This window comes from Pagrus pagrus (genome assembly GCF_965226575.1).
Source record: "Pagrus pagrus genome assembly, chromosome: 20".
Classification (NCBI taxonomy): domain Eukaryota; kingdom Metazoa; phylum Chordata; class Actinopteri; order Spariformes; family Sparidae; genus Pagrus; species Pagrus pagrus.
In genome coordinates this window covers 14,234,900-14,261,555 of record NC_140207.1, presented here as the reverse complement: position 1 = coordinate 14,261,555, position 26,656 = coordinate 14,234,900, and the positions used below count along the sequence as shown (strand labels likewise).

General features: G+C 40.8%; 1 protein-coding gene across 4 annotated transcripts; it reads left to right on the top strand.

Annotated features, from left to right (window-relative positions):
• The first annotated feature begins 186 nt into the window (after positions 1-186).
• Positions 187-26,222, top strand: mtrr (5-methyltetrahydrofolate-homocysteine methyltransferase reductase). 4 transcript variants are annotated; one of them, XM_084341286.1, is made up of 15 exons: positions 187-246; positions 764-908; positions 1,124-1,277; positions 1,449-1,566; positions 1,656-2,172; positions 2,250-2,363; positions 2,446-2,602; positions 2,704-2,792; positions 4,902-5,082; positions 9,723-9,765; positions 13,121-13,301; positions 13,997-14,115; positions 18,783-18,875; positions 22,474-22,668; positions 24,379-26,222. In XM_084341286.1, the coding sequence occupies exons 2-15, from the start codon at positions 765-767 to the stop codon at positions 24,521-24,523; spliced, it is 2,250 nt and encodes a 749-aa protein (XP_084197412.1). In that variant the 5' UTR covers positions 187-246; position 764; the 3' UTR covers positions 24,524-26,222. The 4 variants fall into 4 exon arrangements, with proteins under 4 accessions (XP_084197412.1, XP_084197410.1, XP_084197409.1 ...); XM_084341284.1 differs by having other exon boundaries at positions 217-246; positions 721-908; XM_084341283.1 differs by lacking the exon at positions 187-246 and adding an exon at positions 275-642 and having other exon boundaries at positions 721-908.
• The last annotated feature ends 434 nt before the right edge of the window (positions 26,223-26,656 follow it).

Sequence of the window (26,656 nt, the reverse complement as noted above, 5' to 3'; positions counted from 1 at the left end):
CCTTTTATCCAGAATGACGGTACGTAAATAACCGGACTGTTATAACTCGACTCTGTGAAATGATTTCAAGCTTTTCGTGCGGCATATTTTAAGGGTATAACTGAAAAGATATTTTTTTAGTACAGTGGTATCTTCCGATCACGTTCAATCTCAGTCTGTGCCTTGCTCTCGCGTGAATTTCATTGATGATATAAAATTCCGTGGGAAGGACTGGAGTGTGTGGATTTCCACAGCCGTTTCAAAAAGGTAGAAAATATATCTAATGAGAACTTTATCAAGCCTATTATTTGTGTACTTGAAGATAATTTTAAAGGGGATAACTAGCTCGAAAAGACACCGTTCGGGTGTCAAATGTTAGCAACAAGGCTTCTCTCCCGTGTTTCAAAGTTACAGTTTACGGTGTTATTAGCTAGTTGTCATCACTAGCTAACATTTAGCTAAAAAAACACGCAACCCTGCTGTCGCCATGACATGGTTGCTTCTTAGTTGGTGGAGTAAATGGACTTGCTGTAATCCACGTGCATTTATGTTGAAATGACGGTAACGTCAAATCTGACGCAACATCTGGGTATTACATGGTGTTCAGGCTAGTGAGGACTGTCCTGCGGCAGCCTGTCAGTCACCTGTCAAAATTAGCAAAATGTAGGTAACACATGTTTTTAGTGACTTCAATAGCCGTTGCGTTGACTTAGTCCAACTCTCTGTTGTTTCTGTCTACAGATTGTTTCAAATCTACAACTGATGTTGTTTTTCTGGACTGTAGCATGCCCTGTGAAGTGAATCCTCGGTTGGTGCTTCTGTACGGGTCTCAGAAGGGCCAAGCACAGTCAATAGCAGAGGGTCTAGCTGAGGTGGCCGAGGAGCACGGACTGGTTGCTGAGCTCAGCTGCTTGGAACACACAGAAAAGGTAATTACTGCACATTGTAACCATTTTAGTAGAAGCAGAGCTGTTCAAGCCTCCCTTTACTGCATGGCTGCTGGTACACACTAACACATTAATAATATATTAGTAAAAGTGATGTTGACTGATGTTTTTCTGGACATTAATGACAAAACATGTTAATGTTTCATGTTGATAATGAGAAAAAACTAGTCACTGATTAATCATATGACTGATTCCAGTACAATCTGGAAAAGGAGAAAGCCCCTGTGGTCTTTATTGTGTCTACTACCGGAGATGGGGAACCGCCAGACAATGCCCTCCAATTTGTAAAGCGCATCAAGAAGAAGACCCTCTCCACTGACCATTATAAACACCTTTCCTATGCACTTTTAGGTAAATCCTATTATGAAAGTCTGATGTAGCTCATCTGTCAATATGGGGAACTTGACTTGCAAAGCATGCTCGTGTAAATCATTACAATGCAGATCACTGCAGCACAGTGTTTACTCTCCGAACAGTTGCTGGCTTGAGAAATCTTCATCTGTTTTCCTCTGTCTGCTCCAGCTTTAGGAGACACGAATTATGCAAATTTCTGCAACTGTGGAAAGACAATTGAGCGACGTCTACAAGAACTCGGAGCCAAACAATTCTATGGGACGGGATATGCAGATGATGGTGTAGGGTAAGCTCTGCAAAAAAAGCACATGCATCCAACTTTCTCCTCCTTTTCTACACTAGTCTGTATAATCTTGTGGACTTTGTTCGCTCCAGGCTGGAGGTGGTTGTGGACCCCTGGCTAGACGGACTGTGGAAAGCAATCAAAGGTGCCTTATCAAAAATGGCTTCTGATAGGACTGGCTACTTTAATGGAGAAGCAGGAGATTCACCAAAGGAAACTCCTGATTCATCCTTACCAGATGTCCAGCTGAACCTCTTAAGCATCACTGACCGCCAGAACTGCGAGTCGGTCGGAGGATCTGTAGAAACGGTCTCCAAAGCTGCATTTGCTGCTTCATCTTCAGCTCCTGCTGCACAGACTGCTGTTTCTGATCTCAAGCCAGCTGCTTCTGCAGGGAGCCCTGGTTTGGCATCCCAGTCTCATGGAACTGCCAGTGTTTCTACATCAGCACCGGAGACTCAGACCGAGGATGCTGGATTTTCCCGTGTCATACTGGCATCATCACTGAAATGCTCCCTACCACCACTGTCTGAGTCCTCTCTTAATGTTCCTGCTCTGCCTCCTTCCTACCTGGATGTCTCCCTACAGGAGGTGGACATGATGGAAGAGGTAAAGCTTTGATACTGCTGATTTAAAACAGCATTTGTGCTGTACTTCACCCTCATCTCATAGATGTTTTCTACCAGATTATTGGACCATTCAACAAAGAGACTCTTCATGAGGTTCCCATACCCAGAGCAGTTCAGCTGACCAGAGGAAACTCAGTCAAGACGGCTCTTCTGTTAGAGCTTGACATCTCTGTAAGCTTGGCTTTTTTTGCTTTTCTTCTTGCAGGTTAAATTTAGAATAATTTGAACTTCAGTGCCTTTTTGTCATTCTTAGGCTTACCCAATGATGACCTATCAGCCCGGGGATTCGTTTGATGTGTTCTGCCCTAACAGAGCCACTGAGGTGGAGGACATACTCCACAAATTGGGCCTTTATGACCAGAGGAAACACAGAGTACATATCTGTCTATGTAAAGACACTAAGAAAAAAGGTAAACTATAATATGGTGTTGTAAAGAACATTGTAACATTGCATTTTTCGCAAAACATCCTTGTGTTTGTGACATAAATGTTCTTTCCTCCCTGTGTGCAGGTGCCCAGGTGCCACCCTATATTCCCCAGAACATTTCTCTGCTGTATCTGCTTACATGGTGTCTAGAGATCAGAAGCGTTCCTAAGAAGGTACTGTCTGTCAACACAGTACGCTACAGCTACTTACTTTGTAAATTGCATTGGCCAAGCCACTTTTCGATATGACATCCGACTTGTTTTATCTTATCAGCATAATAATAGGAAAGACATTTTTTAAGTGTCATGTTTTCTCCAGCTAGAGCACACTGCTCTTATTTGTGTTGTCAAAGCCTGTCCTTGCCATGAAGAAGTGCAGTTATATTTGGACAAGGATTTTCCCATTTTATTTTTTACTGAACAGGCAGGGTACTCATAATCTGTCAGGACAGAGCCCGGACCAAAAGATTTGCATGGGTTCATTGTTGAATTAGACTCATAACTACACTACACTAAAACTGAATTTGCTAAGCTTTGGTTTGGGTCTAAAATAATGATTAAACTAGCCTGGTCCTCCGTGTTAATGGATGTTAACACATGTGGTGTGTTGGTTACATTCTTAAACTTTTGGCTGGGGATATGGCTTGCGAGTTTCACCTGATTCATTCTGCAAGATGTTGCAAATATCCTGTTTCTAATTTCCATCTCTCACGCTATTTTTTTCCCCACAATCACATCAAGTTAAATTCATTATTTAATAGAAAAAAAACCCATTATAGTCTGACCAAAATGAAAACCATTAGTTTCCCTCTGGCTGAGCTGCATCAGTAGTTTACCGTTGCTTGTAAACAGCACACTGAATGACAAAAGGAAGACAATTTATAAAATGTCAAAATATGGCAACAATCCAATTGCGTCTTAATAAATACAAAATTTTTAAGCATTGCTCACTCAGCATGGAGCATTGCTTTTAAGCACAAAAGTAAACAGCACTTACAACACAGTATCTATCAAGAGCACACTGCATTTTTTAAAGAGCATGTTATATTTTGTTTTCCAACATCTTAAAAGAGACCACAGGGAAAGATTACTCCCGATTTGTGCACTGATTTTATTAGAGAAGCTTTCTACGGTCCAAATCAAATTACTAATGTGTCAGAAATATATATTTTGTACATCCTTTTTTTAACAGCTACCATCAGTCTGGTTCCCTGCTGTATATGAGACTTGTGCGCAGTCTCATTTTCTCTCATGTGTTATTAAATTCCTGCACGAAAAATTGACTGTTTCAGGTCAGACTGTTACTGCAGACTTACAGGGCAGTAAGAGTTTTATTTTACAACTCCTGTCAGTGTAATCCAAGCACCCAATCTGTTTTATTAAAGCATTTACAACTCTATAATCTTTATACCTCATGATTTTTAAGATAGTGAAAGATAATCACCTCAGCCTCTTACTAAGTGCAGTTCGCAAGAATATACATAATAGCATCAAATGCAGAAGATAGAGTTTGCATGGCCTGGTTTGCCATTTCCACTGAGACAAATATAAATGTTATTACTATCCACAGATACAGAGACTATTTAGTAGTAGTCAAGTAGTGATGAATTGCTGTCTATCAGGATGGATTTGAACTTGGGGATTATACTTCTTCCAGTACTCACTCCAAGAATGTGCCTTTTAATCTCTTCATATGTGCACTCATAAACTGTAATAAGTCACTGAAATTATACAGAACACTTAGGCATGACAAATATTCAGAAATTGCAGAGTGATGAACAGTTGCGAAATTTCATGAAATTACTCCGGAGTTGCTCAGGAGTTGCGTTTTAATCACAGCCAGCAAAAAGATGAACAATAATTGATGCAGTACCAGTTAAGCAGCAGCCTGTCCTCTGCAAATTGAACATGTTAATTGATGGCATTAATAGATTTTGATGAATTTTGTTTGAGGATTAACAGAACGCCTTTTTGCCTCTGCCAAATTTTTCAGTAGCGATAAAAGCTTTTAAAAACTAAATGACAATTTTATGAGGGCAGAAAGTGCATAATAAAATGATTTTGTTCCATAACTGGGAGTGGTGCCAAGTTCTACCTCTTGAGTTTTCTACCACCTAGAAAACTAGCAAAAACTTATACTTGATTGGCCTGTGTGCCAAGTGGAATTGACGTTTTTCCCTACTGGAGAATCAGAAAAACTGAACAAAATCATGACCATCGCTGGTAACAGAGTTGCAGATCAGCTCCAAGTGACTTTACTTCCGATTTCTGTGTCTCCATCAGGCTTTTCTCCGAGCGCTGGTGGAGCATACGGGGGACAGTGTGCAGAGGAGGAGACTACAGGAGCTCTGCAGCAAACAGGGCACCGCAGACTACAACCTGTACGTGAGAGACCCGAGCCTCAACGTTCTGGAGCTTCTCACAGCCTTCCCGTCCTGCTCGCCTCCTCTCAGCCTCCTCATAGGTCAGAGTCCCTTCTGTTGTCTCAGTCACTTGCTCAGTCTTTCTAGAAGTGTTACATAACTTTGTTTATTTAGTTTTTTCACTCATGAAAACAAAGAGAGTTTGTTTATTTATTTATTTTTTATTTTTTTATTCATATGATGTTGTTCAGTTTCTTTTCAATGTATTGTTATAATAGATGCACGTTTAATTAAATGCATGCTACCATGTTGCCTGAAGCAGTCCAGAGTGATTGACATGAGATTGGGATTTACACTGCACCTGTGCAATATATCAGTGGAATAAATGACTGCAGAATTATTTATTCCACCTTTGAAAAGACCTCGGGTCATGTCAAGTCTGCTAATCTATTTGTCACTCAGGCATGTTTGTTCTGTTTCATCCATTAGGGGTCACTGCAGCACTGGTAAAGCAAGCTCCTTTGAGCACAGTCTCAAGGCTGAATTTGTCAGAGCATTTAATTAGACTGAATGGTCAGACGGTGAACATCGCATGGCTCCCCAAAGGATCAACACTAATTTCCTCGACTCGTTTTTAAGTACACGCTGGCCCAATGTGGTTTTGTGTCAGTTTTTGTGAATATAATGGCACCATTGTAGCCGCAAGTCAAGGGATATTTTAATCATTATTTCCACCCTCTGCTAATAATATTGATCAGTTTTTGCTGCTGTTGGCCGTCTATGCCGTCCCGAATATGACCCTTTCAGCCAACTGTTGGTAGAAAGCTAACATTTTCTCTCAGCCCATTAAGATAGTTGGCCGGTTGTTCAGTATAGATCTAATAAGCTTTGACTGAAAGTTACCAGACAGTGAAATTAGTTGGCTACAGCTTTACATACGAGCTGAGTTGTCCTCTAAAACAGCTGTGTCACAGCTCTTGGCCTCCCCCAGTGTCAGTTATTTTTGGTCTACTTGCCAACCGCAGCACCTTTTTTTCCAGTGGTGAACTGATGCAGAAATTGGGAATCGCGACAATCGTGCCCTCGTGAAAAATGTGGTGTCGGAGGCCCTTCGGGGGCAACAGCTGTTTACTGGTGAGCCACTGAGCTTTGCAAGGACACGAGCGCGCAAGAGGTCAGTTCGGATCAGAGGTTAATGGTCAACTCTGACTCAGTGTGTCCCTGCTAACGTACACTGCTGCAGTTTTGTTGCACTGTTCTTGGTTCATTAGCCCGACTGAAGGGGAGGTGTTTGCTGATCAGAGTTTATGCTGTTATACGCTAAGTATAAATAATGAGGAGAGAAGCTCGGTTGTCTTTGGCCAAGTGCAGGCTGGGTGTAAAAGTAAACGCTGGGTATAAATTGAGAAAGATACCTCCTTCCTGGAGTCAGCTCTCTTGTTATATGGTCCATTGTTTCACACAGTGGGTCAGATGAAAACTTTGGGGTCACAGCCCCAGAGAGCAGAATGCTGTCCATGAGCATCTTTTTCAATTTACTTTACCACAGGGCTCAGATGAAATTCTACCAGGGTTTAGTTTTCTTCTTCTTTTTTTTTGTGACCTGTTGGTGAAACTTAAGCCAACTAAAGAGTTAAGTAAAGTTAACATGTCCCTGTGCTCCCCTCTCTCCAGAGAAGCTTGAATGTATAATAAGAACGCACTGCATATCAGATATAATTCTGTCTTCATTCGTTTAAGATACATTAAAATGCCATGGAAAACTTTTAAATGGTTTGGGAAAACCATGAGCTTGCAGGTCCTTTTCTCACAAGTATCTCGAAATTAGCATTTGTAGGCTATTAAAAAAGAAAAAAAAGGAAAAAATCTTCCCAAGGAGAATTCTTCTTAATGCTCTGATGCTAACCACCTCCCTAATTCTCCACTAATTCCTTCTGCAGCCAAAGAAACTATCCATATATCATAAGAAGTATAACTTTTATGTTCAACCACATTGCCATCTCATTTTTACCCACTAAAATGGTACCTCTGCATATAAATTGCGGCGCAGAGAGACTTGTGAGATGGAATAGATTATATTGTTGTGCAGTATGATCGATGGTACCCCTGAAAATGATCGTTTCTGAAAACATATTGGGCACCCTGGGACTGTATTTTTCGGAACAGAGACCTTTTTTTAAATACATATTTTAAGATGTGTCCTCAAGCCACTCACTGCAACAACAAAAAAGAGGTTTTAAAAGTGATGTATCCTCTGTATCTAGCAGCAGTATCATCATGGTGCAGTGATGTGGGATGATGGATTGATTGTCCTCTGTTTCGGACATGTGCTGTCACTCTGAGATAGAAAGGCAGGAACCCGAGCACCATGCAGCTGCAGAGGATTGTGTTAGCGTACATGATACAGCGCCTGATGGAGAGGTGTGTGTTTCCATTTATGGGAAGGATTGCTGGATATGCTGTATGAGATAATTTGTCCAAAGAGATTTTGCCCTTTTGGGGGTTAACTGCTGCCCATTATGAGAAACATGAATTCCATTGCATCGCAGCTTAGTCATAATTAATCCTTAAGACTTATTTACAAATGACTTACTGTGAGTTGCAGCTTCTTTACAAGATTATTGATTAGAACAAAGCAAGGCCAGTGTGTAATCTCAGCTCTCCTTGTAAATTTGACTGCCTTTCAGTCTTTGATACATTTTTCGGTCTCTATTTCTAAACATATTAACCTCTTTTTTCAAAGTAAAAGTTCTCATGTTAGTTTATTTCATTGCCATGCCAAACATTTGGTCCAAGATTCTGCTAAATAAAAGATCAGTCATCAATTAGTTCATAAGTCTGTTCTCTGGTGGCAGCTCCTCAAATGTGAGAAATTGCTGCTTTTCTTCTCTCGTGATAGTAAACTGAGTGTCTTTGCGTGTTTAAGTGTTGGTTGAATAAACAAGCTATTTGGGCTCTTGGGCAATGAGAAATTATAATGAGTATTTTTCATTATTTTCAGACATTTATTAAACAAAATGATTAATTAGGGATAGAGTCGGCTAGGGCTGAAGTAGCGATTACTGTCATTAAAGTGGAAATAGACCCTCCTCTTATCTTTTGCAGTGTAGAGTTTCCACAGTTATTCCAGGTGTTTCACCGTTACCTGGCATAGCGACCGGGTAAAACAATGTCTCTTCCTGTTTTGGTTGCGCAATGGCAGGGCCTCCTTTGTGCTGTATATCAACCCTCATTGTTCCAGAAAAAAATCAGCACTCTGGCAATCCGAATACTAAAGTGAAAGTGAGACTTATAGGGAACAGCTCTGTACATGGACGGTGTTATTTTTGTACAACCATTACACTGTGTAATCAATTTTTATTTCAGAATGATAAGATGAAGCTTAAAATGATTTTATTTCTAATTTAAGGATTAATCTGCCGACTACCTTCTTGATTAATCACTTAGTTGATTGATTGTTTTTGTCTATAAAATGTCCAAAATTGTAAAAAAAAAAAAAAAACCTCATCACAATTCCCAAGAGCCCAAAGTGGCGTCTTCATATTGCTTCTTTTGTCACATGAATAATCCAGAACCCAAAACCCTTCATTAACTATCATGAATGCCAAAGAAAAGCAGCAAATCCTTACATTTAAGAAGCAGAAACCAGCAAATGCTTGACATTTTTGCTTGAAAATAAATGAAACATCAATCAAAACAGTAACTTAATTTCTTTTGCTTGACTCATGGATTTATTGCGTACTCATTGCAGCTCAAGAATTGGCACATTTCCCAGTCTCGACAAGGTCTTTGCTTCTCAGTTAAATTATAAACAACAGAGTTCTCCTAATTTGTTCATATTCTACCATCCTAAATGTATGCAGATTTGTTTTAGTCCACATGTCGTTATCTCACTGTTCTCTATTCTCTAAAAATGTTTGACTAAGGCTGATATTTTTTTGCCCAAAAGCCTCTTCAAACTTACTTGTAAGTGTTTCATACGTCACCATTAAAAAAAAAATAAAAATCCTCAGCTCAAAGAGATGAAATGGACGTCAGAGTGCGGAGCTGTCTGGCTAACACCCTGAGCTGTTTAGATGTCAGAGAAATCCAGAAAGAGAGGAGGGAGCAGATTAAGTCCAGCTGTTTGTCTTTCTAAGCAATGTAGCAGAAAAATGTGTTATTGTAAGGCCTCAGCTGGTACATATGGTGCAGCTTCACTCTCCCAGGTTCATCTATCATTGAGATACAAATGAAATGTAAGGGAGTACATAGCAAGCCCATTACAGACTCTCAATCACTCTTTTTGGCCATATCTAATAGTTGGTGGTGTTCATAGCATAGCGAATGGCAAATCTTGGCACTGCAGGGTGAAAAGTTGTCTTCAACTCTTGTAAGTTTTCTTGATTTTCTCTGACACATCCTCATGGATACATTCCACACTACATATTACCCAAAAGAGGGCACCTTCATGGCTGGCATTGAAATAAGGTCTGCATAAGCAATCTGTTTCCTACTGGCTCCACATCTGGACACTTGGGATTCCATAACCCTGAGTTTGTAATTTCATAAATATAGAAGTGTGTCCTAGAAACAAGCCTCTAACCTGGGTGGGGGTAACTCTACAGGATAGATTGGTAGGTAGGACGTCTCGATGGACCGAGATGACTTTCACGTATTTGTCTCCTCTTTGTCACGGCTGTCTGTGTAACAAAATCTTGGCCACACAGATGGATGATTGACAGTTGTGCTTGCCTTTCAGAGCATTTGCCGAAACTGCAGCCCAGGCCTTATTCAGCAGCCAGGTAAGGTGACAGAAAAATAAGAATGCAGGTAACATTTTGTACTGCATGAAACTGTGTACATTTTGTGACCTTTTTCCATCACATATTTGGAATAACAACTATCCATGAGCATGTATGTCTGTCTTACTCTCTCCACTGCTTCCTGATTTCTACTGGTGCACAATAAGTAAACATTGAAGAAGAATTTGATGAAGAATTTAACCCTTGGAGTAAATTAAAACATCTGTCCAGTTTTGGAAAATCCATGAAACTGCCCACTTTTCCAGTGATTCAAAATAAGTGAAATCCAGAGAATTGTGTCTCAGTAAGTTCATAAATGTTCTTATAGCTAGGACTTAAAGGTGCAATATGTAAGAATTGGCCACCTGTCAAATTCATGCTCCAAACAAATAGGGGGCAGCATATCATCAGAGTAACCGCTAACTGCTGCTAACTGTAGCTGCCATTAGTTAGTTAGCTCAGTTGGGGAGGAATGTTGGTGTTTACACCAGGGGATGGTTAGGGTTCTGGCAGGAGCACAGGGGCTTTGGACCTTGACAGACTGGGGCTAGCTAGCATGCTAACTTCAGTAGATATCTCTGCAACAACACATGAACATCATAACATCAGCAGTTATTTATTCAGATTCAGTGGATAATTTTAGTTAATTATTGAATGTAGTCAACTAAAATTCTTACATATTTAAAGGATGTATAATACCCCAGAGATGATGCATACGCTACCCGGTGTTTATAAGAAGAAAATAGCTAGTTTTATATATATATATATATTGTTCTCATAACCCTATAACTCTTTAACTCAGTTTGTAAATCTGTTGTCGATATTTTATTCCCGTGCATGCATCATGATATAGTGCTACATCCTCAACTTAGTTTATTAGGTACTACTCAACAAGACAGTCGAGTTCCCATGATATAATATATATTGATCCTGCACTATTGGCAGCTAGGAAATGCATTGCTTTCCACTGGAGATCTGGTATTTAGCCAACTCCCTCACAGCTGTGTGTAGAGCTTTCAAATTATCTGACATTTGATAGGGATTATTATTACATCAAAGGGAAGCTCCATGAATAATATGTGTGAGGAAAGTGTGGCATTATCATATGAATTTAGATTTGGAGGTATTTGGAAGCTATTTTATAAAGAAACAAGAAATGATCTGAACTAATGACGTATAGAGCTTACAGTAATAATTATAATTTATGTATATATGTAGGCATCTGTCTAACGTTTGTTATAGCCCTGAGTTGAAAAAAAGTGCCCAAATGAATGGACTGGAAATATAGCTTAACATTTAGCAAGTTGTGCTCAGTTTAAGAAGATTTTGCATCATTTAGCCAGTCATCGATCTGCTCTTCCTGTTAAGCTAGTACCCATTAGGTTTGCATTTAAAGCTCATGTGGAACAGCAACATCTAACGCAATGTCAAAACTTCTCTGCTCCTCTCATTAGTCCCTCCCTTAGCTGCTTGTGTGTGTGTGTGTGTGTGTGTGTGTGAATGTGCTGAGAGACAGAGCACAGACAGGAGAGATGGTGGCTGTAGTTTATCAGATGGTGCAGAGACATTAGAGGCCTGCATTATTGATGCTGTGGTCAATAGAGGTCTCTAGTGGCCCACAGGAACTGGAAAGTGAAGGATGAGAGAGCGTGAGAGTTCTTCAGCCGGCAGTGTAGACTGGAATGGAGAAGAGGGAGAGGCAGTTTTATTGAAGCACGACGAACAGGAAGTGATTTTTTATTCCCTCCTAGTTGTGTTTTCTTAGTCTAGGATGATTGTGTAGATCAGTGATTAGCAACCAGGAGTACTTTTATTCTAGGGTGCTAGCTGTCAGGTGGTATGTGGGAAGATTGTGGAGAGGCAGAAAGAATTTGAAAAAATTAAATCATGATTTGATTAAAAAAAACATGCATTTGTCTAAAGGCGAAAATAAACAGAAATAGGGTTAAGAATGGGTGAGATGTCAATCTTTGGTATATGCTATGTATCACAACCTACCAGCTATAATAGGCTGTCTGCACATACCTTCCACCAACCGGTGGTCAGTTGTTGTTTCCTGTATCTGTGTCACATAGTGGGAGAAATTAATGTAAGGAGAGATTGTGGCTGATCCTCATCAAACGTAATGTTGTACCTGTGTTGGACAAAATAGGAGAAAATCTACTTAAATTCAGGACCTGTCTCTGTCTCAGTAACACACCCGATCTGGAGATCCAGAATGAGCATATAAAAGTAGCAGATATAAACAAGAGGCAAAATAAAGAGCACACATTACATTTGTACTGAATCCAGTGTTGGTTTGACATGGACAAACCACTTGGGACACTTAGGAGACAGGATATGTATACCATCTCATACTACTGGCACAGCTTGTAATGTGTGGTCTGTTGTTGGCGTTGAAGTAGTCAACTCAGCTGAAAGCAAAATAATGGATAAATGGTTAAAATTGTTAGTTTAGCTGAAAGTAGGCTAATGGATTAATGGTTAGCAGTTTAAACAGTTAGCATAATGTAATGCATAAATGGTTGAAATGCTTAGCTTTAACTAATGGATGAATGGCTGAAATAGTTAGCTTAAAGTCAGCTAATGGATAAATGGTCGAGGTAGCCAGCCTAAAGTAATAGCCAAGCATAAGTAGTTAGCGTAAAATAAAGGATAAATGGTTTAGTAAGTCAGCTTAAGGAAATGTATATATATGGATATGGATAGCTTAAGTAATAGACAAGTGGTGTAAGTAATTAGCGTAAAAATAATGTAAATGGTTGAAACATCCAACTTTTGCCACCCCAAGTGGTAACTAGTACAGGTACAAGTTTGACAAAACCAGCTTAAACATTATGATCTTTTCTATAATATATATTTAATATGATCCAGTTTAAAATCCAATTAAAAAGAACTTAACACAGTGGGAGTTGTTGTTGAAGGGGTACTTTAGCTCATCTAACAGGGCTGTGGGGCTGTCAGACACAAAAGTTGGGAACCACTGGCACGGATCACAATTTAGCACATTTCAATGTCACGTCCATATCCGCAATTGGCATTGCATCAAATGTCCGTGTATCCTTAATACTTTGATCAGCTGTTGCATAACTGTATGTCTCCAAAGGTTGTTTGTGTGAATCATTTGAAGAGGCACAGTTGTCTGTTCTTGAGAATCTATCCTCACTCGTAATGTTTGTGCCTTTCTGTACCCTACTGTCTTCCCTCTGCGCCTGTATTTCACTCTATTTTTCACTTCATCTCCCTGCTTGTCACTGTCTGCGAGCCTTGCAAACACCCTCTCCCATACACACTGTTGTTTCTGTATATCTCTGTCTTCCTCCGTCTCAAACTCTCTGTGGTATTCTCTCTATAGCTCCTGCCTTACGCACCCAGGAAAGCTGCATTTTGTCTTCAACGTCGTAGAGTTACCAGCATGCTCTGGGCGGCCTGCGGGGAGGCGAGGCTTGTGTACCGGTTGGCTGTTTGACCTCATCAATCCTGTCCTCCTTTTCCCAGGGAAGGATGAATCCTCCAGCAGGAAGGCTCTGCCAAAGGTAATGAGTACACTGGAATATGGAGAGCTGAAACTAGATTGTGCAAATTTGTGAACTCTTGGATATATAAGCACTTATCAGCCAGGAGCAGGAAATATATGAGCTGGTACAAGTGTTCAGGTGCTGTAATAGTTCTAACCTCCAGCTCAAAGGCAGTAAAAAATACATGGTTAGGTTAAAATCTTGCTCCACTTTACCTGTTTACTTTGTCTTTGTTATGTTTCAATAAAAATGCCAGTAGAGCTGAGCTGCCTATTCCTCCTTCAAATATTACAGCTCAAGAGGTTCTTGAGTAAAATAGAAAACAAGTGTGAAGCAGGAGATCAGAAAATTCTACAGCATGTTCATGAAACTGCAGAATTCAAGGCATTGGGGATTCAACCTGTTTCCACTACAGGTTTTTAGGCTTCTCTGCAAACTTTATTTTTAATTTCTGGAAATTAAATGTGTGAGGGGAAAAAAAAGAACAAGCTTTGGGCCCGTTGTGTGGGCGGTTAATTAAAGAATTAATTTAAATTAAAGCAAGCAAATCCTCTCCACTGCAGACTCTGTGGATTCCTCATGAGTTTTCCTATTAGTATGTCTTCGAATATTAAGTAGATCAATTAATAGATTGGTAGTCCCACAGTGGCTTCTCAGCACTGTTGTAATTACTCTCATTATTTTAAATGCTTGCTAATGTCCTCTGACCCCAGATCCATGCGAGTTTGAGACCCAACTGCTCCTTCCGGCCTCCCTCTGACCTGTCGGTGCCCTTTATAATGGTCGGACCGGGCACAGGAGTCGCTCCCTTCATCGGCTTCCTCCAGCAAAGGTATGGCGGATTTGATAATCCATTAAAATATTATCTTGCACTATAATAAGTGACAATTTTATCAAGTAACAGTGACATGTTGTATCGAGATCCCCTGTCTCCCTCAAGAGGAATCAAGTGCTTGCAGGATGTTACAAGATATGCTGCTGAAACGGGTCAGCTAAATGTTCATGTCAAGCATCAGAATCACGCAGGTTATATGCTGATTTCTGGGCTGTGTGATGCGGATTGTTCCAGCGAAGATTCTTCACCCAGGAATGAATATTCACAATGTTCAAGTGATGTTAAGTGCACATCATCGGTGCATATTTTCCAGTAATCTGCAGAGACAATTAAATGAGACCCCTGCTCAAAGCCGATAAAAGTCGACGTCATGTACATCTCATCAGGCATAATAAATCTACCGCCTAGGGCTGTGATCACGTCAGGGATTATTTCAGATGCTTCACTCGTCTCGCCAGGAATAAATTAGGACCTCTCTCTCCGACACGCAAGTTTATGGGTGAGGCCTGTAATGAAGAGCCAGGAGTCAAACCAGCACATGCATCGTTATTGATTTGAAAGTAAAAAGTCCAGTAGGTGGTGGCCACGTTTTTGGAGTTAATCAGTGCTCGTAATTGCCGAAGAGGTGGTGTGAGGATATCGACTGTCAGCTGAGTACTTCTCTCCAGCTTCTTAAATCGTTGCTGTCCAAGTCCAAATTCTTGAGTGCTATCATTTGGAAGAAAACGTGACATTTAGTTTAATTTTCTGCGGTTCTGAATTGATAGCTATATCGAGATTGCAAAATGATGACCTGTCAGAAGGGTTTAATGTGACTGGAGATTCTCTATCCAGGCCGATGCCTGTGTGTTGAGCCAGGCCCATAGCCTAACATGACTTGTTAGAAAGCAGAGTAAGCCTTTTGAGTCAGACTGACATGTCTAACTCTTGGGTGGCTTTGTATAAATGAGGTTGTGCCCTAGTCAACTCCAATTGTCTCTAAATCCCCCGGACGTCTGCTCTGCTGGGGCGGGGGGCGTCAGCGGGTTATTGCTCTGAGAGGTGACACAGCATCAGCTAAAGTGATAGCGGTGGTGGATTGTCTGTCTGTAGCACATTCAAGGGAATATGAGTGGTCGTCTGGGGTGAGACGTGTTTGCGCCTTTGGGTTGCAGGAGACCCAAAGATAGCGCACGTCTTTCAGACTGACCTGGTTACACCACTCCTCTTCTTAATGATCAAGGTTGAGCCAGAGGGACGATAGTCCAGTTGAAGGCAGTGATATGAACACATCAGTCTTACTTTGATCCTGACAGCACTATCCAAATATTTCTCTCTCAAATCTAAGCTATCAGAACACACAGCAGTGTTTTATTAATGGTCTGTCCTTGCAGACCTGCTTGTCAGTGCAAGCAAAACACTCAGACCTTGATTGATTTAGGAAGGCTTTGTTTCATAATACAACAACTACAAACCATCATCAGATGCATCCTTGAGAGTTTTTAAAAAAAAAATTTAAATAAAAATGTCAAACTTTTTTTTTCCCTTCAGTAGACTTTTCACCGTTAGAGCAGAAACTCATGTGAACCAATCTCTTCAACCCTCTCCTCAGTCTGTACTCCCTCTCTACGTCTCTCATCCCTTCCCCTGCCAGCTGGGTATTGTGCCGGAGGATTGTATAAACCTGTCATGGCGCGCGGCATTATACAGAATCTAACTTGAGATTCCAAACAAAGCCTCGGCGGCTGACACTGCACTCTGATAGGAGATAACAATCACCAGTTTGTCAACGGGACACCGTATCTGCCTCCAGGCCCAAGAATGGTCCTGTTAGCAACAAAACAACATGGGGACACTTCGATCTTCCTACCTCTCCCCCCACTCCCACTCCCACTGTTAATCGATGGCTGTTTTCAAAAGTACTTTGTATGAGTTTGTTGCGCTGGTAACAAGTGGAAGAAGAGTCTCTAAAGGTCAGAGGCCCACTTGGGGGTGCCAGACGATTTTAATAAGGCCCCCCAGTAGTGGGGTATTGATTGTTTGTGTGGCAGGATTGTGATTTCCAGTGTCTTTTTATCTAGCTGAGAGCAGTGACAGTTAAACAAATATTGTATTTTAACTGAATGGTTAGCCTTAATCTCCAAAACAGCTCTAACAAGCTTTTATTTTGGAAAAAATCTGTTTGCTCAGTTTCATATTTCGGCTTGCCAAAAGGCGTACTTGGCACGTTCAGTATGACAACCTTTATTAAAGTTTGTCTGAACAAATATTGAGCTTCCATTTATCAGTCTAACCAGACAGCTGATTACAATTAGGCTACAGCGTCTTGCTGCTGAGCGTTGTACTGTATTATGAAACAAATTCAGCACATTGGATGTATATCGGTCTAATTCTGCGATGTAATTTCAGTGATTAAGCCTCGAGCTGTTGTTGTTTTGGTTTTTTGGTTTTTGTTGTATTTGTAAGCCTAAAAAGACACTCAGCACGGCGCAGCAAAGGAAACGAATGAAGATATGAGATAATTGGGATGTTTACCAAGTCTTCACCTCGACTTTCCGTGCAGTTTCCCCCTCCTGCTGATCATTTGAATGGCGCTGAAAGGCAACCGCTTCTGATTTCGACCCCAAATGGAGTGCTCTGTAGATGCTGCCTCCCCCCTGGGATTGTATTGCAGGCTGTTATAGTGTGGGCATGTGATGTGATGTGATTTGTATTCAGAGAAAGGCGCCGGTGTGGTCTACTCAGAATGGAATCCAGGTTTTTCATATTGGTATTGATCCCTTTAGGGCAGGCGGCGAGAGGAGAGAGACGAGCCCACTAAAATGAGTTTACTTGAGGCTGTTTGCAGATCAGAAGAATCTCGTCCAGGATGCTAATGGATGGGATCTGAGCGTTTGGATCAAGTCAGCCAGACAGCTCTGTTACTGGGCCACATTCAAAGACATAAAGTTCAAACAAACATCTTCGCTGTGGGATTTTATTAACTGGTCAACTTTTCATTTAATTAATGAGGCCGTTTTATTTTTCAGTATTCACATCAGACTTGCATTGATTTTTCACTTCGCCTCATTAGTGTATAGCTGCAAGTAATGATAGAATAATCAGTTTTTTTATTTTGAATTATATAATGTCACAACATGAGTCCAAAAATGTCCGCCACATTTTTTTGTGGTGACATTTTTTCAAAGTGACATCGTCACATTGCTTGTTTTGTCCAAGAAATAATTTGGACGATATTAAATTTACAATGACGGAAAGGAACACAAAGAAAAAAGTGACATTTTTATTAAACTCAAACTTTTGGAAGTTTGGGTTTTAATTCTCAGCCATTAGCAACATTGAGGGAATCGGCCACAAGAGTTTTATTCAAATGAAGTCAAATTTGAGTTAAACTATTATTTATAAAAAGTTTCTCCTGCTACATTTCTTTTTTTTTTATCCCGACTGTGGTTTTCACTTCCATATTTGCTTGATAAACTTCACAGTTTCTTCCTCGTCAGAGCTGATTCCATCTGCTCCTACTTTTCATCATGCAGTTGGAGAAAATCTTGCTTACAAGAATTTGGATAGCCATGCTAGTGAAAAAGCAATCATTTTTGTTTATTGTTCCCACATGTATTGTTCCCCCATTCAGCCTTTAGTTTCACTCCACATCTTTGCTGAAGGGGGAACGTTTCTCTGTACAAGATGCACTGTATATGTACAAGCGTACCTTTGAATATAAAACTTCCATAGATTCAAAATTTATATTAGAATTAATTAGGGGGACCTTCATCAAAGAAATTTTAAGTCGCTCAAACAAATCAATTAATCAATTTACCATTTATGCACCATACTGGTCCATCAAACACAAGAGTTGGCTGCCATTTTGAATTCATGACTTCTGGAAAACACAAACCACAGTTTAGTCTGTAGGTGAAAATAAAAGGATTGGGTTTAGGGGAATCAGCACCTTATCCTCGGAGTGCAGCAGCGCAGCACAAAGGGCCTAGTCTCAATGCCTCACCGTGGCATTCCTCAGCCCCTCGTCGTGGTTGGTCACTTCAACAACCCCTCTCTCTTCCCCCTCCCTCCAGACGGGGTAAACGATAATGCCCAGCTCTTTAGAGAGTCCACTGACTGATGGCATCATGAAAGGTTGAGGGTCAACTGTTGTTATCTGGGATAGAGCTGCCACCTTTGCAGCAGGTGTGCAGCACAGATACCACTATCCTCAGAGCCGCTTTGTGCCGCTGCGTTGCCATTGCCATTGCCTGCAAAGGATTCTGGGAGCTTTGCCAAACTCCTAAGCCACAAGAGGAATCACTTTTGCAGGAGCAGTATTTCTTTATTTTTTTATTTTTTTGCACTCAAGCAGTTGGACACACACGAGAGTACGCAAAACACACACCCACACAGAAAGCACAAGCCCCAGTTTCATTTTCAGTAACTGTTTATAGTAATGGGATCTATCCGTCTGTTTGGGTGAAATTTAATAATACATATAATGCCCTCGCTGCAGCACGCACAGTCGTTTCCGTGCATTAGGCAATTGTGGCACTCAGTGTTCTGTCATTGCAGACAGTGCTTAATGGTGTCACTACTCTTCTTTAACCTCTGCTGCGAGGAAGGACTCCCTCTCCTCCATCTGGTCCGGTCGTCTGTTAGTATTGATTGACCGCTAACATCCGCTGTTTGACTTTCAGAGAGAAGGAGAGGCTGGAGAACCCCGAGGCCACATTTGGCGAGACCTGGCTGTTCTTTGGTTGTCGCCACAGAGACCGTGACTACCTGTTCAGGTAAGCTGGGTTTCTGTTTCTCAGTTCAGGGCCCTACACTCACATATTCACATATTCTGTACATACTTTTCTTAACCTTTTGTCAGTCAGATATCTGTTTTCCATACCCACCTCCTATTTCACCTTGCTGCTGCATATCATGTATTGAAATCTGTGGCCCGCATAATGAGCGCTTCTCTGTCTGCATACATGATATTCATTGGCCAGTATCATGGCCAGTCTATTAAGCAATCACCTACAGGATGTATTGCAAGATGTTTGTAAAGATAGGTTATACAAAGTTATATAACTCAAGGCAAAAGCTTGTTGTTATTGTGATTCAAGGCAAGAAGTTGCATAAAGGTTCATTTAATGAATCAATTTCCAAGTTGATGAAATATCCAGATATCTCTCAAGAAATGTTCTTCCTCTTTTTTCATTTATTAGCAAAGAGTAATGTTGAAAACATTTTAGGGAACTATTAAGCTAACAAGCAAGTATCTAACAGAATATTAAAGATGTAAAATCCCCACTGGGTAACTGACCAAAGTTTCTTCTTTCAAGTTTATAAAAAACCCGTACTGTAAATATTCCTCTTTCTCTGACTCATCTGAAACTCAATTCTGAGCCCGTTCTTTAGTTTTCAGTTTTCTATCAAATAATACATTCAGCAACCTCTGATCAACCCATATGATTTCAGGCTTAAATAAACACTTCTTTTAACTAGACTATGACAGTTAGAGGTATATTCGTCCTTTTACCCTTAAATTAATACAAGGAGAGAAAAAATGCCCTACTTTGACTGAGTGATCTGAGACAAGTAAAATTAAACATTGATTAAAGAAATTACTGCAATGAATCATGAGATCAAATCATGGTTGAAATTTAATTTATTCGTCATCTGTTAATTAAATTCTCGAGGACTACATTAATCAAACTATATTGTATGCAGAGCTGAAATACTATACTGTACGGTTGTCAGCTGAAATGAAAATAAAAATAACAAACAGAGGCTGTCTCGTCTCTCCCTCAGTGGACCTGCGCCGCACAGGGATACTTGTCTCTCGCTCAATTTCTGAGATGATAAGAACAGTCTGATTGTTTTCTTGTGGACTTTAGGAACAATATGCCAGTCGCAAGCATTGTAAGCAGGCTGTGTATAACCTTATACTTCTATTGACTTTGCCTGTCAGTTCATTCTACATTAGCAGCACATCTGTGTTCTGCACAGCTGACTGACCAATCCTTTCCTGGGCCTTGGGCTTGGGTCGTCCGTACACTTTGACCTCCCCTGATGATGGGCCTGAAGGGGAGCAGGGTTGTCATTCTGCAAAACAAACTGAATCAAACTGAACTGTACGAATATTACACTAACTTTTTTGGATTGACCTCTCGTGTCGTCAAAGCTTTGCAAACTGACGTGCTTGTGAGTAGATCAGTGCTCCGATCAGTTTGTTTTGGCTTTCCTTTGTCCCGACTGCACACTAATTGATCGGCTCTCCCTGATATAAGCAGCATGCGTATACTCAATGCTGGTGCACTGATCGAGTTCTTTGGCAGGATTAAATAGTGTGAATGGATTAGCATCCTTAATCACACTAGAAAAGATCACAGAGGATGCTGTTTGTTCCCCCTTTGTTTCCTCTATCCCTTAGTTAAATACCAACTCACAGCCAGGTAGTAGGTTGGTGTTTGTTCACAGTGTGGGCTTCTCTGATGAACACCCCCACAGTGTTGACCAAAGCGATTAGTCCGTGTTTTATGAGCCACCCGTGAAGAGTTGTCCTCGATTTAAATAGGTTAGCAGAATGAACAACAGAGAGAGCAACATACCTGCAGCTGAATGGCCTGCTTGCATTCATCTCTGCTGGATTTCTCTAAAAGTAAACGCAATTTGATGTCTGGCAATGGAAATGAAGCCTGCTTTGCATAAATTGTAGTATTTTTCAGTGTCCCAGATTTTCAAAAGATTTTTAAAAGTTCATCTGAAGTCATTGTAAGTAGGGGGGAGGAATTCGACCTTGTATAAATGCAACATAAGCTCCTTTTTAATGCGTATAAATATTAGAAAATGTTGAGACAGGATGTGACCGACTCTCTGATGGCGTTCCAAATTTCCTACCAGCGAAAAAACAAAACGAAGCGATGCGCCTCAATCAGCCGCAGCACTTAACATCCCTGTGAGAGGTTGATGCCAATCTGTCTGCATGTCACATCAAGCTCGTCCTCCCCTCTCCTCTCTGCTGCACTTATCCTTCCCCCCTCCATCCTTCCGATTTTCTCAGCCTCTTCATGGCAAGTGATTTCATGCTGTAGGGGAAACACAACTGGGAGGCCTGCTGGGTTCACGTTAGGGACTGGGATATTGCCACGGGCTGTTGGTATACAAACACACCGAGGAGTGTGGCAGGTTTCGGCTCTCAGAAACCTCCTCGACTGTCGTGCCTTTCTAGAAAATCAGCCGTCTTTTTCGTCAGTTTCGGCGCGCACGGCTATCACTCTATGATGATTCATATTCAGACATCAAACAAACAAGAGTGCGCCGTCCTCTTCCTTGTTATGCAGGTTGTTGTTTTCATGTTCAAACAGGCTTTGTAATCACAAGTCTTGGTCACGGGAATGCAATTTCAATGACTAAATGATTAAAGAATGAGATTTTAATGACTAAAAGGTTAGGTGGTAAACATTGCAGGAGAAGCAACAATTCTGGATGTTTCCTATAAAACAAAGACAACAACACTCATCTTTCCCTTTAGTTTTCACACCGCAGTACCTGTGTGTTCGTGAAAAATGCCTTATTATAGTCTAGGGGTCACTGCAAAACACAGCTCCCGGAGGCGAAGACCTTCACCCATGATCTCGTAGCCCCGGCTTGTTATGAGTGTGTGCGATTGTCTCTGTGTGTGTGTGTTCCCGCTCATTCCGACTCCTTAACTTTAAACAAGATGCTCTGAGCCACAGTAAACCCTTTACTCCCTCAGCACCTTCCTCTCTTCCTTCCCTTCCAATAGCACCCCAGGCACTGTAAAAACACTGAGGCAGAAGAAGGAGTTAGTTGGCAAGCGAACCACAGATGGGGAAGCAAGGTTACACCCAGCTGCAAGGCTGGGAGGATTGATTGTAAAAAAGATGCTTATAACGGTGACTCAACCTTGCTTATGAAATCCATATTTTTTTTGCAGTTCCCTTGTTAAACAAGATAAATTGGTTGTCTGGCACAGTTTTTGCGTAGACCTTTCGCCCATCAGTGTTCTGTTTTATCGAGCTTGACAGGTTTTTTTGTGTTCTTAGGAAATGTTCTGGGGGTCATATGTCTTGTTAAAGCTATTGCTAAATATCTTAAGGGAGTGTTGGCAGTGAGAGGATAAATAGTCAGAAGGAAAACTGTGTTGAATACTTGGCCTTACACTTATGATAAAATATGTATGTTTTCCCAAGAAACCTTGGACAGGTGCTATGCTACAAACTTGGTCTGCCATTCATGGTAACATCTTTTTTCTTCATCGTGGCTCTCCTGAACAACCTGTCTGAGATTACAGGAGTAACCTTGTAGGAAATTGTATTTATAATGACCTGAAATGTTTGAATGTGTCTTCTGCTATCCTTCACCTTTGCCCAGAGAGGAGCTGGAAGGCTTTGTGTCCAGCGGTACTCTGAGCCACCTCAAGGTGTGTTTCTCCAGAGATGACCAGATGGAGGAGGAGGACAACAACTCTGCAGCACGATGCAGATACGTCCAACACAACCTGCGACTCAGCAGCCAACACGTCACTGACATCCTGCTCAAACAGAACGGTTGCCTCTATGTCTGCGGGTAAGACTGACTAATTATAACAAGTCAGATGCAGATTTAAACAGCTATATTTGCTTTTTTCTCAGTCTTCTTTACATTTATCCCAGGGTCCACCTGGCACGGTTGTGTCATGTTCTGGCACTCAGCTGTGAAAGGACTGCAGAGCAACTCACTCGCAGCTCTTTTCTCTACTCTCTCTGTCTTTGCATGCCTGGTCTATTTTTGTCACATCCCTGTCGTGTCTCTGAAGCCTTGAATTTACTTGTAAACCTGTATAGATTACTTTTTTTGTTCACAATTGAATTGCTTTTTCTTTTTACCAGGGGCGCTATTGAAATACATTTTCTCTTTTACTAGAGAGACCTGGCCAAAATGGCTGTGTAGAGTAGTGAAAATGTAATACAAAAATGCAGATTTGCTCAGAATAGAATCTGGAAATACTGATCAGAGACAGCATTTTACAGAAAAAGACAGGACATTTTATATGATTATCTTTAAAGATGAGAGGGTGCATAAGAATCTTTCTCCTCATTTTCAGTGAGGTCCACTTTGTTAACATACAAAGGCAGTGAAGGCACACTTACAGTACTACACAAGAATGTTCAAATATAAGCAAAAAAAATCTACATGACGTGAAAATAAGATCTTTATTTCTGCTAATATTGGTCTGGCTATCAAAACAAAAAAAATGATTAGCTATTTTTCATGGGTAAGGTTCTGAAGCGCATGGCTTAAAGGCAAGTTATCACAGTTTTTGAATCTGAGCATTATCCTCACACTAGCTGCCCAAACAAAATAAAAATGCTCCATGTAAACAGAATAAACGGGCACAAACACAACAACATTTTGGTTGCAGAGGGGTAGTTAAAACTTTTTCATAACCCGATTAAAGTAAAACCGTCCCATGTAAACAATATAAGCTGATTATTTTACAGCTGAGTTCTCCTTCCGCCCTGACGTAAATGCATAGTGACGTTCTTTTCTCCACTTGCTAAAGATGGCGGCTTCTGAGTAAAATACTGTGCTGTATAGATGATTGATATCAATCTTCAGGATAGGGAGCTGATCAAACATGCGCCAATAACATATCCGACGAAGAAGAGGAATGTGTGATGTAACATCACTTTTGTGCATGTCACATAGCTGTTCTGATTAAATTTGCTGTTGCATGTAAACAAAAGATCCTATTATTCCCATCCCATGTAAACAGTTGACCCAATCTCTTCAGTCAGAATCATTTTTAATCAGAATGAAGAACTATTGTTCATGCAAGCATAGCTAGTGATGCAACATCTAATACAGTTTTGAGCATTTATGCTGTATATATACCCCTCTTTGTGTATCACAACACATTGTGACAACAAGACAAAGCCAAGCACACATCGGTTTATAACAAGTCAAGTCGTGTCATCATTGGTAAAGCTCAATATCACATTTTATGTTTTTCTCCTCTCTCATCACTGCCAGGCTGCCGCATACACCTTTGAGTAAATGAACTTTGAATTGTCAGAACTGTGTGGATTCCTCCTAGTCAAAAAATGTCACTTCAGGTCCACAGGATGATGAATCTACCTCAATATGCTGCAACAGCAAGATAAAGATTTCTGCAATTTCCTTCCAGGATGCACTCCTGGGCTGGCAGCACTTGCTGGTTTTCCAAAATAAGGGCCACTGCCACTGTGCTGTGCAAAAACATGCCTATTGATTGTGTTGTATGTTTCCTTTCTACAGAGATGCTAAGAACATGGCAAAAGATGTGAACGAGACCTTGATAGAGATGATCAGAACAGAGCTTCAGGTGGACCAGCTGGAGGCCATGAAGAGACTGGCGGGGCTGAGAGAAGAGAAGCGCTACTTACAGGACATCTGGGGCTGACAGCGGACTGACGAGATAAGGGCATTTTGCAGCATCCACTGGGCTTTTTTTTACACACCTGAAGGAAAGAAAAAAAAATCAGCATGCTCAGCTGTAACCTCTAGAACCATAAAATTGTGGATGCTGAATCCCAGACTTAGTTTACACCACCCAATGCTACCAAGATGGAATGTACCATGCTGACCTGGGGATATCGGTTCACTACATCATCTTGGGCTTTGCTGTTTGAACAGAAATGACCTTGGTCGGGGCAATAGTGCCGGAGATTGGTCCTGCAGTGTGAAAATGCTTTTAGTGTAGACAAGCCTCCTTCCTTCGTCCTGTCTGGGGAAAAGGCATTTACTTCCTTCGGCTGTGATGGAGTGATTTTGATGAGACTGAGAGTGGGGTATCACTCCAGCCTAGATGGAAACAACACAGCAGTCTGTAGTTCTTTAACAATACACTGACGGTAAATTGTTTTTTGTCATTCAGGATGGCACAAGTAATTTTTTAATGAGTTATTTTGGGTTTTGGATCATGCCCAACCAGCTCTAAATGCAAACTAAATGCACCATGATTTACCTCTGTAGTCAAAGGCAGTAGAATGTCTTCAAAGTTCCTATATTATGCTCATTTCCAGGTTTATATTTTGATTTTGAATGTCTGTTAGAAAATGTTTACATGCTCTTTACTGAACGCTCTGTTTTAGTGCCTGTTTCTTTAAGGCCCCCCTTAAGAAAGCCAAGTCTGCTCTGATTGGGCAGCTCTCACAGGCCTGAGCAGACGCCGTCAACCGTGATTCCACATCATCTCAGCCAGTGTTTTTGCGATCACAGCCATTGCCGGGAGCAGTGCTGAGGGCGGTGACTGTATAGTTGTGACATCACAACGTTACAGGAGTTGTAACGGCTCGTTTGAAGGCACAGTTTCTGAAAACGGACTGTGTGCATTTCTCCGTTAATTTAGTGTTTTGATAATTTCACACTACTTATGTTGCACCTAGACTGGCTTTATAATTAAAAAAGGGGTACTATGTAGTTTTGGAGAAGAGACTCATTGATATTTACAATATTAATGAGGTAATAATGCAAACTAGAAATATTCATATTGTCCATAACTGAATAAACAAGCTGTTCACAGAGGAAAACAAGGTCTAGAACACTGTTTGAAGCTAGAAAGGTGGCAGGGTCCGCCACATATAAACAAAGTAGAACAGTATGAAACTGTGTTGTCCTTTAAGGTCAGTTTGTTTATTCAGTCATGAAAACAAAGAGACTTTGTTTATTTAATTTGTTTAGGCATAAAAAAAAAATCAGTCATTGAAGATCCTTTTTTCTGATTAGAATTTCTTCCCCAAAACTACACCTTTTGTGCACCTTTAAAAATGTATTTTAATCTTTTGGAGATGGGTTTTTCATGTTTGTAAGAAGTGTCATTTTTCTCAACTAAGTCCTTCGAGATGATAACACTTTCATGTATCATTATACTGTGTTAAACTAGTACAGAGGGCGTGAATCTCAGTGATAATGCGCAGCTCTAAATTGATCTCACTGCCTTCGTTTGTGTGTGTCTGCCCAAGCACACTGCCAGTTTGGAGACGGTGAACTCCAACTTTTGTAAGTCCTGCAAACCTTACTGAAATCTCCCAAACTGTGGTTAAAGCAAACACAACTGTGCCTTGTATGATCAGGAATTAAACACATTTCAGTGTAAACTATTGTTGTCTATTGGTTTTCTTCGACTGTACACACAGGTGTGTTTGTAGATGACCTTACACACTTGAATTTGAGGTGCGTGCGTGGGTTTCTTATCATGTTATAGAGGCAATGTAAATCATTTGGGAGCTAATGAACTCTGATTGATTGGGAGTGATTGTTTTATTCAAATTTAGAGATAATTTGATTGTTCAAGGTGACTTTGGTCAGAAGATGAAGGCGTACTCTGCTAATTGAAGGCTTTTTGCGATGGGCTTCTTAGCGCGGCGCGGAGCCCCGGAGAGAGGCTTCTCAGAATTAAATCTTCTAACAGCAGTCTTTTTTATTCATCCTCTTGTAGGGAGGGGAGAGAAAAACATGTTTACAATCTCTGCCGCCTGCGCCGTAGATGACACCCCATTCGCTACATTTTTGAGCCGAGTAAACAAAACATTTA